A 13,088-nucleotide genomic window follows, 5' to 3' on the forward strand; every position below is an offset into this window, starting at 1 on the left:
CAGAATGTATTACCAATAGAGTGAGTTTTAAGAATTGAAAACCATAATGTCAGAGTGTAAGAGGGATGGTGTTGCGCAAAAGAATGAAACCTGACTACTAACTCGCCATTTCTAGAAAGGATGCAGATGAATGACGATCTCCTTTTGAAGCACAGAATCCATGCAGTGTTTAAAGAGCATGCTGAAGAAAGCCCCTGTACCTCCAGGCAGGCCAGATCACTGGAGCTCAGTGCCACACAGAAAGTAGGTGAGCATGAGTGTGCGGAGTCTAAGTCATACTCTGCCTGCCTTTGCAGTCACTTTAACTGTACTACTCTCTCTTTTGCCTGAATTGATGCGGCGCGGTTGAAAAACCCTTGTCTGTGCCATGGAAATTAAAAGGTTCTGCGCAGGGAAGCCTAGAAACCAATAAATTTGGCAGCTCCCCTATGCCCACCAAAAGTTTCATTCAGGAGCTACCTAACACTTAGTGCAGTGGTGTTTCACATTAACTAGACGGGCTACTTGTTGAACAACTTAGGTTTCATGCGACATGAAAATAATTATGCTGTTTTCATTTAAAATTTTGAGATTCTTAATTATTTTATTCCACACAGTTTTACAGACATTTAGGGGATCACAAAACAATGTACTTTTTATGAAATGTATTTTGCATTGGATTGTTTTCTAAACCTTACCATCATAATGGAAGTTATATAACTCAAAGATGAAATCCTAAAAATATCTTGTTAAGTGAGAAGGGTGACAGAAATATTCATATCTCCATATGTAGACATAGATACAGAAATCAGAAAGATTTCCTATCTTTTCTTCTGGGTTCTATCTTAAGTTACTTGAGCCATGATGTAAAAAAATGTGAGTTCTGCACACAAGAACATTAGGTCTAAAACTCAATGATGCCACTTTGACTGTAATACAAGTATATAAGCTCTGAAATTTTCACAAAATGACAGATGCACTCATGTTGAGAATATGTTTAAACTATCTAGGAAAACTAATATTCATATTATTAGAAGAAAGGGAGAGAAAAACTGAGGAGTGAAGAATGGACAGACAGACAACAGGCAACTTCACTCTGTCTCATGAAGAAGAATATAAAGACACCTTGCATCAAGGCTGGAGGACATGGCCATCAGGGATTTGGAAAGCTCTATTCAGAGAGAGGCCACAGAAAGCTGTTGTACTGAGAGCAGAACGTAGCCTACTGTGCCAGATGCAGAGAATAGCTGGGCACCAGATCAAGTTCCAGAGTAGAAGCTTACAGGAGAAAATGCTCAGGTGAAAAGGGCTCCAGTTCTGGAAAGGACTCTGTTAGCATAAAACTTCAGCACAGGAGCAATGTTAGATTTAAGGGAAAATGGCTTGAAGTAACAGGCTGAATAAAATGAAAGTCAAGAAAAATTAGTACTTTTTTCTTTACCCACTCTTAATTCATCCATTTCTATTCCTTCACCTTCACATGCTTTTATACCTACTGAGATCCAATTCATAACACTGAGAAGACAATGAATTAAAGGAGAGGTCTGCATCAGGTGGCATTAGTTCAACAATGCAAGTTGGAGAAAATTAGAGATTGGGCTCCACTTCTGCCTCCTACCAGTTGTGGTAACTTACAATAATTTTAAATCAATCTTTTGCCCTTTGAATTTAAGGAGCCGTAAGCCATAATGAGACATGAGTTACATGTACACTATACGGCAAGAAGAGTGGAAATAATTCCTGATATGTAGATACTGATAGAAGTTATTACTACTTGATCCCAGATAAAATTATCCAGCATCTGGATCTATAAATTTGCAAATTCTTGTATTTCTAGTACAGAAGCCTTATTATCTCATAAAGAAAAAAAAATAGAAGTGTAAAGCATTCACACCTGCTGAATAAAACCACACATCTTTCAGTGCATAATTGTTCTCTCAATCTGGTTGCAACTCAAGCTCCAAGAATCATTGTCAAGACACAAATTCTTCAAACCCTCCCTGCTGACCTTACAACCACCATCTATTCTATATTTCTTCTGTATAATCTCGACAAAATCTATCACTCACTTAAAGTCTGGAGAATTGAATGCACCCTAATGAAAAGGCCCTTTTATTGGGGTGGCATGTAGTTCTCCCTCTTCAAGTAAAATGTGGCAATACACAAGATATGCAAGGATCTGGGTTACACTCCCCAGTTCTGGGTGATGAAATGTGCCTGAGTAGTGGCTTCTGTAAAGCTCACCTGAAGGCATTGCTTCCTTCATTTCCTGTAACACCTTGGAAAAAATGTTCAACATCTGGTGAACCCAATGTATTCAGCATCACTGAAAACAGAGGCCAAGATACCTTGTTTTCCTGCTCAGGTACAGATTTGTCTCTTCTTACCCACTATGCTACGCTTACTCCCAGCAGTTTTCTATATTGTCTTCAGTGATCTTGTCATTTTATCACATCTGTTGAAATCCATATGCTAAAGACTTCATCTTCTATACCTGCATGTATGTTTAAGTGTGTAAGGTAGGTAACTATACTACTAAGTTTTTGTTGGATCATTGAACAGAATAGTTTGAACTGTCATTGTTTTACTCTCCACTTTTTATGCTTCAGTTCTGTGACTTGAACAACTATTTCTAAAATGACAATAGGTAACTTATCAACTAATGTTTTCTTAGCATTGATGCTTTTGAAATTCTGTACTATTTCTACCATTTTCCTGTCTTGATTTTTTTCTTTAACAAAAAATGACTTCATTCTTTCTCACCTTATGGTAACTGAAGGTTGGTCCTTTAGGAAGAGAATGTTGGGTTATGAGAATGTGTTCCATATTCTGATTTTTATCCCTTTGAGAGGTGAGGCAATCTCCCTCTTTCTCCCTCTGTCTCCCTCCTCCCTCTCTTTCTGCTCTCTCCAATTTTGTCAGTGCTGGTCCCTACTCCTAATACTTCTTGACGTTGCCTACAAGCTTCTCTCGTTTTTCCCACTCTCTCACTCTCACTTCCCTTCTCCCTCATCTTTTTCCTCCCAATGTCCTCCTGTTTGCCCTTCCCCATTTCTGTCCTGCTCTGTCCCTCCCTCTCAAAATGCTCCATATTGATGTGAGGAAACAAAAAGGAGATAAGTGATCCACTGGTTTTCCACAATCCCTTGAATAGATATGCTTCTCTGTGACAACATTATTGGAAGCATTACTATCTAACTTGACAGTAATTCATGGTGAGGCTTTGGACACACAATTAGAGTTTGATGAAACTTTGGGAATGGGTGGGAGTGCATGCTGTGATTTATAGAACTTTAAGATTCCAAAAGTGCAGTATAAGAAATTGCTAGTCTTCATTACAGCTCTTCTCTCAAAAAATCTTAACAGAGAAGCTAAAACTCCTTTTCTTCACAATGCACTATTAAACATCATGCAAAAAATCAAAGGCATGACTAATGTGTGTAGAAAATAGTAATGAATCATAAAAATAATTCACAAAAATTTTATTTTGACTTTCTAAAACAAGCTGAAACCTCATATAAAAATTCAGTTCCTTTAAAAACACAAACTACTTAGAGAATTCAAGAACTTATCATGTTTGAAATGTTTCCTACACCATATTATTCTGCATACAGTAGGGTTAATTAACATTTTCATGAAAAACTCTCTATAGTAATATTCTATTTCTAAACAGGAAGTGTTAAAAATCTGATTTTTAATTTTTCCACTATGAAGTGTTTTGTCCTACTTGAAACATTCGATTTAGAGGAATGGGTACCACAATCTTGACTCCAAAAGGATGTAGTAGCATTAAATCAGCACCTCTAACTTTAGCCCATCTCATTATTAAACGAAAATTATATCCCCACAAAAACATGGATTTTCCAAAGTCCCACATTGATTCTTTAGGAAATTTCATGTCATTGTGCTCAATGACACCTTTGATGGTACAAAAGAGACAACAAGAAGTTCAACAAATTTACTAGAAGGCTACCAAATCTAGGCTCAGAATTTCTAGTGGAGGAGACTGGGTCTCCATCATGTGAGTACAAGTGGACTAACAGAAAGATTGCCTTAGGGAATACAACTAATATGTGCTAAGTTGCACTCAAGAGGTATAAGGGCAACCTAATAAAGATTTAAGCACAAAGAAACACTTTAAAACACTGAATTCCATAAGTGAATGAGAAAAAAAATGAACATGTCAAAAATGATTTCTATGTGGCATCACACATTACTGTGGGGTTCTTTAACTTTTGCAGGAAAATTTCCTATAGTAAAGCCTACTTTCTTAACCTGGATGTGCTGAAGCTTCAGATATCAAAGGGCTGGAAACCGGTAGCATAATAAGTAGCTGAGGCAATTGGCCGAGTTTTGATAACAGGGATTGGTTTGGCTGAAAGCACCATTTGGAGTTTTACAACCACCTCTCTTCCAAAGTCTTCATAAAAACGTGAGAAGTAGCTAGGGCAATTCTTATTCATCCTGGTCAAAAATTTCATGATTTTCTCCTTGGTGGTCTCTGCACTGGCTTCAGGACCACACAGGAACTCATAGCATGGAGGAACACTGCCAGGCACCTGCGTATACTCCAGGTATTTTAGTCTCACAAAATCTTGTGTGAGGAGCCTCTTGGACCCTCCAAAAATGTCGTGCTTCTTGCCGGGATACACTTGCATCCTTTTCAGGAATTTCCAGATCTCTTCTCCAGCAACACAGTAGTCCTTTATGATGAGCACAGAGAGGATTTTTACCAGAAATCCAGTCTTGTGACAGCCCCTGCTAGGGCGAATCCTCCCATTGTTGGCGAGGCTCAGCATGCTGAAAAAGTTGTAGGAGTGAAGAGTGGACTCAACTTCTCTCACTTCCACTGCAAAGACCACCTCCAGGTGGTCACAGACCTTCTTGAAGATATCAGGAAATTGATATCTGTATGGTAGACTAATGGACTGCACCAAATCTTGCCTGGTAAAAGGCTGCCTCAAGTCAAATTTTTTGAGTATGCACCACTCCATCGCCTCAATTGGTCAATCAGGACCTTCTGAGAAACACTCAATGGAGAGACTGCCCAGAGAAAGGCCCTCCTCATAGTCACAACTGGAAACTTTGTCAGCACTGACAGAACGACCAGAAGAGAGACCACCAGGAGATGGTGGTCTCCTCGGAGGTGTCAGGGGAGGCCTGCAGGAAGCAGCACCACTTGGGCCCTCAGTAAAAGAAGACTCCTTTTCCTCCTCTGGTTCTTTTCTTCCTGCAGCTGCAACTGCTGTTGCTTCTTTCATTGCCGCTTTCTCTACAGCTAGTGCCGCTGCTTTCGCTGCTGCTTTCCCTGAAGCTAGTGCTGCTGCTTTTGCTGATGCTGCTTTCGCTACTGCTGGTATTGCCAATTTCCCTGCCCTTTTCCCTGCAGCAGCTGCTGCTACTTTGACTGCTCTGGAGGTGACTGCAGCTGATGCTACTGTTTTAACTGCTGCTGCTGCGGTTGCAGCTTTTGCTGCTGTTTTCACTGCAGCTGGTGCTGCTGCTTTTGCTGCTGCTGATTTCACTGCAACTGTGCTGCTGTTTTGTTGTCTTGCTGAGGCTGCAGCTTGTGCTGCTGCATTCCCGGCTGCTGCTTGTGCTGCGTTTGTGCTGCTGCTTTCTGTGATGCTGCTGTGGATGCAATGCGTACTGCTGCTTTCGCTGCTGCTGTAGCTGAGGCTGCTACGTCTGCTGCTATGCTACTGCTCTGGGTGTTCTTGCTTCCTGTGCCACCTCAACACCCTGCATGTCTTTGGCCTGTGGGCGTTTCTGACAAGGATGACGTTTGCTCTTGTGACCATAAGGCATGATGAATCTGCTTAGGCCCAACAGGGAGGAACGTGAGGAGGAAAGCTTGTGCTGCAAGCACCTGGAGGAGGGAAAATGAGATCGTGTTATCAGCTTTGGCAGAGAGATCTCTCTGGAGTTAACCGATGCTGCTCATGCAGGTGTCTGTGAGAGTGGTGCTCTAGGAACCAACAGTGAAGCTGTTTTTTTCAAGTGTGTCCTTTCACTGGCGTTTAGGAGTGCTAAAAGGATTGCATATTGGTGTCCTGTGTTTATTGTGTTGGGTCCTGTTTGATCACTAGCACAGGTATAACTAACTACCCAGAGGTCCTTTATTTCTCACTTCTGATTTTCAGAGCCTGACACAATCTCAGCAAAGTAATATTCTGTATCCCACATCCATAGGGAAAGAGTGGAAAATATTCTAAGGCAATCACCATGTGATGCACTCTGCCCACTGAGATTTATGGGTAGCCATCCCTCTCTCTCATGGGCTGAAAATGTACGTACTTCTCATTCAAAGAAATCTCCTCATGTCTAGGAACTGCCTGTTACTGCTGCATAGTATTTGAATCTTCTCACCAAACACGCTTTTTGCAACATTTCCTATGCTGCAGTGACTAAAAGAAATAGCCTGGCACGTGTTTCTTGGGCTTGGGACGCTGAATGTATGGATCAGGGTGTGGTTCTGTGATGCCCACTCAGTCAAGGGAGGTCCTTTCAACCACTCATTTGACCTCTGAAACCTTCCTTTACCTGGGACCTCTGTGGTGCTGCTGTTTTCAGTGAGACCCTCTGAGACCATATGACAGCCACATTTCCTTCCTATATTTGTCAAGTTGGAGTAGGAATACATTGTGTTGCCTTAAGTTCTCTCTTCTCAACTAATTATATGTATTGATATATTACTTCCTATTTTCTCATTCAGCTTCTCACATTAGAGACACTACATTAGGTCTAATTTATTTCTCTTATGAGTATGGTCTCTGCTTCATCCCTTTACCTACAAAAGTTTCAAATTCATCTTTCTCTATAGCTGAGTAGTGCTACAATTCTTAAAATAACCACATCTCTTTATCCATTCCTGAGTTCATAGGATTTTCATTGTTACCAAGTTTCAGGTATTATAAAATAGAAACTGTGATGATGAGGGAAAGGATCAAGTCAGAATTATAGAATAAAAACATATATAAATCTATATATATACACACAAGATTGCTACAGTATGTACACTGCTACTTTCTCTTGCAACATTTAAATAAGGTTTTAACTAATACAGTTTGATCAAGATATGTCTCTATTTTGTACCTGGAGTAATCATTCTGATGACATCAGTGCACCTTGGGTTAATTATTTTTATTGTTAATTTGTCTTCAAATTTTGCATTTGTTTTTTTCTCTTTTCAGAATAAAATAAGGAAAGTATGGATTTTTATATAATGGAGTATTGTGCTCTCATAAAAAAGGATTGGTGTGACTTTTTTTTGTGAATAGATACATCTTGATAGCAAACTGTAAAGCAAAGCATACCACACACTCATATTTCAGTATAAAAATATCTGAGAGAAAAGGACAGATGATTTTGTAGTTAATGCTTGGTTTTTCACACTGATCTCAGCCTATTCCTTCTCTAACTTGTAGGAATGTTGAGAAATGCTCCTATTGTGGACTTCAGGCCAAGCACTTTAGAAAAAGTCCCTCCCCACTATTAGCAACACCCCTATCCCATATCATGGAGGAAATTAGTGTGAGTCACAAGCCTATTTCTCATCCTAGGTTGTCAAAAGCCATAGGTTGCCTGGTCCTCATATGGGTTTCTCAGTGACTCCTGAATAGCTGGAAATCTCCCTCATGCTGACTTGAAGGTCCTCTGCTCACCCTGAGACTCTCATGACCCTGTTACCCTCCTGGTAGCAAACAGTCTGATGGACTGTGGACAAGCTGTGACCATCAATCTGGTTGAAACCACAAACCCTGAGAACTGACAGGTGCTCCTGTCCTCTTGTGGCCTTGATTACATGATGGTTCTTACTGTACTGACCCCAGCCCTGGTCCTCGCTAAAAGGCTTTCTGCTCTTGGATCACACGAGACCTCAGCTCACTCGTGGAGCCCTCCATTTTGACCTCGCTGCTCTGGCACCATAATGGTCTCCTTGGCACCTAAGAGTAGGTTCTATGGACTTTGGAGTTAGCAGAGGCCTCTTTTCCTTTGCTGCACTAGAATACCCACTCGTCTTTACCCTGGTAGGCCCCAGATCTCAGACTGGCAAATACCAGCTTGTCTCAGCCAACCTGCGCTCTTGGGCGCTTCCCCCCCCAACCCCAAGAACACGCGGAGGCTTTGTGAGGCGGGGTCCACACCCCCTTCCCAAGGCAGTGTTTCTCCCCTCTCAGGAGAGTACTCACCTCCTCAACCACAGCCTGGGTCCTTTTGCTGACTTTCCCTGGGCTGGCAGAAGTGCGCAAAACCCCTCCCTTGCCCAGGTCCTCAAAAGGGAGGAGGTGCTAGCACCTCCCCTGTTTAAGGCCCTGGAGAGAGGGCAGCAAGAACAGCTTCTCTGGTGCCCCCTCCCTGTGGGTATGCAGGGCTACCATATTCTGACAGGCGATTGGTCAGAGTCATGTGGGTGAGAGCTTCTGGCCCCTCCCTCTGCCACGCCTCCTATAAGGGCGGACCCACACTATGGAGAACTGCTTTGCTGAATTAGCTTGTCTTTTGGACCCAGTATGCTGAGACCTGTCAGTCAGTGAAGGAAAGACCCTGCCTTAACCCCCATGTTACTGAATTGGGTTTTCTCAAACAGCAGATTTCAAAGTCCCAGGCGTCGCACTTTACACTATAATCAAAGGATTTCTTGAAAATGCAGAATCCCTGAAAAGTTTTAAGTATTGCTTCTTTTCAGATATTAGTACACTAGCTCTGTATCTCAAGTCTGATATTATTTGGGAAACCCGCAATACAATGTTGCATGTTTGGTATCCCATGTGTTTGTCAGAAAAACACATACTAACCTTTTCATTTATTTATCCTCAGGCTCAATGTTTATATTATTTTTGCTCTGCAAGAATTAGTTCCTAGTGTACATTGTCTCAGAAGGGTAATTTGAGACCACATTCTTTTAAGAATTACTTACAGTGCTTAGGTAAATTGCTATATTGTTAACAAACATCTTTTTCTTGTTCTTTTATACGGATTCCCTATATATTTATGAATGGTTTTACAATTTATTGCGATATAATGTTTTAGATATGACACATTTTTGTTAAATCATGTAAGAAAATTAATGTGCATGCATTTATGTATCATTGCATTCTGTATAATAAACATTTGCTCATTGATATTTATGTGTATATTTTAGAGTATTTATACATAAAATGAATGAAGCAGCACAACTACTCATTAAAATTAAAATTTTATAATTATCAATATTTCTGGGATATACATTTCTATATAATATTTTATTACATATTTATATTTATGTGTATATGTTTTAGAGTAGTAAGCAATAAGATAAAGTTGCTCGGTTCATTTTCCTTTATAATTGTGGATTGTTGTAAACTCTAGATGAATGTTCTTTGTGGAACTTTCTTAGCTCTGACACCACCTTGAGAATACGAAACTATTAGTGGTTGTTTCTCAGTCCATTTCTGTTAACCATCTTGTATGTGCAGTAAGTATTCTTGTCATTTGAAATTCCTATGTTCAAATACTTCCACTTATAATGCCTCTGTTATGAAGTAGAATGTTTGATATCTGCTTATCTTTGGCTGAAATCTTCAGAGACCACCCAAGGTAACACAGCTCTTCCGCTTATAGGAAACCAGAAGGGAAGTTTCTCTGTCTCTAGGCTATGAGGACACAGCAGGAAAATACCAGCTTCCAGTGCACACTTCAAAGGGATCCCAAAATCCTGATACCTTGATCTTGAAATTATCAACTCTAAATCAATAAGCAATAAAGTTTTTACTTAACCACCCAGTGAATTTACTTGTCTTCTTTTTTTTAAGTGTACAAGTAATACAGAATTTCAAGAAAAAAAATATACAGTAAGAAATCACTAGTTAGTAGATCACACATTGTCATCTTAGAAATAGTTGTTCAAATTAAAAAATTAAAGCATACAAATTGGACATTCAAACAATGAGATTGCAAACAGTTCTGTTCAATGACCCAACAAAAACTTAGTAATATGTATTCTATCTTATACACTTAAATATACATGAAGTTATAACCTTTAGATCACTTTCTTTTCCTCTCTTTTTTACAATAACCATTACACATTTTGGGTTTTATTACTCCCACAGCTCTTATTACATGTTTTGGAGAGAGAAAAAAAAAATGTGACAAAGCAAAACAAAGTCAGTTAGAAAAGAAGGATGGGCATAGTACATGATGTAAAAACAGAATACCAGGGGATCAACAATAGTTACCGTCATGCCTCTTGCTATCTTTGAAAGAATTGCCTATATCATCAGGTATAATAAAATTGAACAAAACAGTACAGAACAAAACCAATCAAACCTAAACATTGGAGACCTTACAGGATTTCCAAAGAAGATAATACTCAAACCATAATGGGCATCATAGTAAATCGTATTGCCTTCAAAGTGGGTGCCTATACCCTCAAACTTGATACTATCAAATAAAACAGAATCGAGTAAAATCAGTCAAAACAAGATGGGGAGAGCAATACAGGGGTTCAAATCAGGTTATTAGGAAAGCAAAAAAGTTACTGTGATATATCCCGCTATTTTTAAATTTATTTTCCCTTAATTAAAAATAATATGAAAAAATAAATTATCTTTTTAAAAAGGAAGAAAAATAATGGGGAGATTGAGATAAAAGAGGACATAACACAGGTTAGAATAGAACAATTTAAGCATCATAGTATTTCACCACCAGATAACCTGACATAATAGTAGTTACCATAGTGTCTCTTTCCTTGAAATATTTGAGTATATTTTCGTATATTATAGCATCATCAATCAAATTATCTTTTATGGCCATATGTGTGTGTGTGTGTGTGTGTGTGTGTGTGTGTGTGTGTGTGTGATGTGTGTGTGTGCATGTGTGTGTGTATGTCTGTGTGCACATACATAACCTTTTGACCAACGAATATTAAGTATTTCATGAGTTATTTTTATACCGATGTTTATACAAATAATTGCACCCTTCTCTATAGTTATTACTTTAATTCAAGCTGTGTCAAAAAAGAATTATATTCAAAGAAATCATTTAGCCTAAATTCTGCTTTAACAAATAAAATTAACACTTTTCATCAAGGTATCTGTTACTTAATTTGAAATTTGGGTGTCCATTCCTCCTGGATACAGGTCAAATCTGCTAGAATATCGTCAAGTTACATCCCATTAGTGCTCCAAACAGCACTTCCTGCCTAGCTGCCTCTAATTTCATTCATTTCTTCCCCAAATATACAGACTTCCTTCAAGCTTGCAAATTATACTGGAAAAGAATTAGAATGCCCCCTTGCGCTTGCTCCTCCAGTTCAAAGCTGTATACGGCAATACGTGGCTTTTGTGCATCACTTTAAAAACTTCAGTCATATTTTTGCTGGCAGTGCCCACTAGCATCATAGCTGAAGAAGTCAGGCCCAGACATCTCACTGAGGGATCAAAACGGGGTTGCAAAGGAAAGTAGGGAGGCAGAATGGCTTGGCAATTGGAGAGTGATTCTTACAATGTGTGTCATAGTGAGCATCCATGAATTATAAGGACCAGATGTCTCTGGGAGCTGTAAAATAAACTATAGTTTACTGGAAGTCACTTGGGAAACAAAGGCGGAAGTGGGGGTTCTACCATGACTTTAGAAGTTCCAACCACAGTTACATCAGGTTAGGACTGTATTCAGAGGCTCTTTATTTAAACAATATTTGCACAAAGTCCAATATAGCCCTCTCTAATATAATATGAACTGTTAACCCTTTCAAAAAGGCATTACAGTGAACAATGAGACGTAAGAATGTGCACACACTGAGGAAAAATCAGGTAAAGAGAACATGAGAAGACAGCACATGCAAACCAACTAGAGATATCTCAGTGAAACCCACCATAACTAACCTTGATCACAGAACTGCAGCTTGTGGAAGAGTGAGAATCTCGATATGCAGTTTTCAGCTACCTCAGAATAGAGTATTTTTAAAGTATTGCTAACAAAATAATATATGGTCCTTATCAGAAATTTCCTATTCTAGGTCTATTCTCACTACAGATGAATTTTAGGAGTGATTTCTAGAGATTTATGAGGTATGTTGATAATATTTTTATTGGGATTGAATTGAATCTGTATAAAGTTTTGGGAGAATAGACATTTTCACAATATTTATTGTGAGCAAGGGATGTCTTTCCATTTTCTGAGATTGTCTTCCATTTCTTTTTTCAGTGTATTATAACTTCCCTTGTATAGCTCTTTCACTTCTTTAGTGAGTTTAATTCCTAAATATTTCTTTTTTTTTTTTTTTGGTTGCTGGTGTGAAGGGTGTGGCTTCTCTTATTTCTGTCAGTAATTTTGTTGTTAGTGTATAGGACTGTTATTCATTTTTGATTATTGATTTTGTATCCAGCTACATTACTAGGTTTATTTATTATATTTAAGAGTCTTTCAATGGAGTTTAGGGGGTCTTCTATGTAGAATACAGTGTCATCTGCAAACAATGATAACTTAACTTCTTCTTTTCCTATCTTTACCACTTTTATTTCTCTCTCTTGTCTAATTGCCCTGGCTAGTATTTCCAGTATTATATTAAAAAGGAGCGGTGATAAGGGACATCCTTGTCTTATGACTGATTTTAAAGTAAAGGCCTTCAATTTTGGCCATAGATTATGATGCTGGCTGTTGGTTTGTCATAGATGGCCTTTATTATATTGAGATAAAGACTATCTATTCCAATTTTCTGTAAAGTTCTTACCATAAATGAATATTGGAACTTATCAAAGGCTTTTTCTGCATCTATAAAAATGATGTGATTCTTACTTTTGGCTTTATTGATATGATGGATTACATTTATTGATTTACATATATTGAACCATCACAGCATGCTGGGATGAATCGCACTTGGTCATGGTGTATATTGGAAGACAAATTGGTAAAAACCTTGAAGACATTGGTGTAGGTAGAGAATTCATGAACAGGACTCGAACCACACGGGAAATACTTCCCAGAATATATAACTGGGATCACCTCTTAGTAAAATGTTTCTTCATGTCAAAAAAAAAAAAAAATCTCCAGCATAGTGAAAAGAAAACCCACATACTGGGAAAAAATCTTAGTGAACTCTTCTTCAGATAAAAGACTTCTGTCTAAAA

The 13,088-nt window shown here is 38.7% G+C and overlaps 1 protein-coding gene across 1 annotated transcript; it reads right to left on the reverse strand.

The window, feature by feature from the left end:
- Positions 1 to 4,271: 4,271 nt before the first annotated feature.
- Positions 4,272 to 4,973, reverse strand: LOC100728123 (melanoma-associated antigen B3-like). The gene has a single exon (XM_003466436.2). It carries the CDS (start codon positions 4,971 to 4,973, stop codon positions 4,272 to 4,274), a length of 702 nt encoding a protein of 233 aa, XP_003466484.2.
- Between the last annotated feature and the right edge of the window lie 8,115 nt (positions 4,974 to 13,088).

The sequence above is a fragment of the Cavia porcellus genome, unplaced genomic scaffold (assembly GCF_034190915.1).
Source record: "Cavia porcellus strain 051 isolate PalLab524CR breed Dunkin Hartley unplaced genomic scaffold, mCavPor4.1 scaffold_33, whole genome shotgun sequence".
Taxonomy (NCBI): Eukaryota; Metazoa; Chordata; class Mammalia; order Rodentia; family Caviidae; genus Cavia; species Cavia porcellus.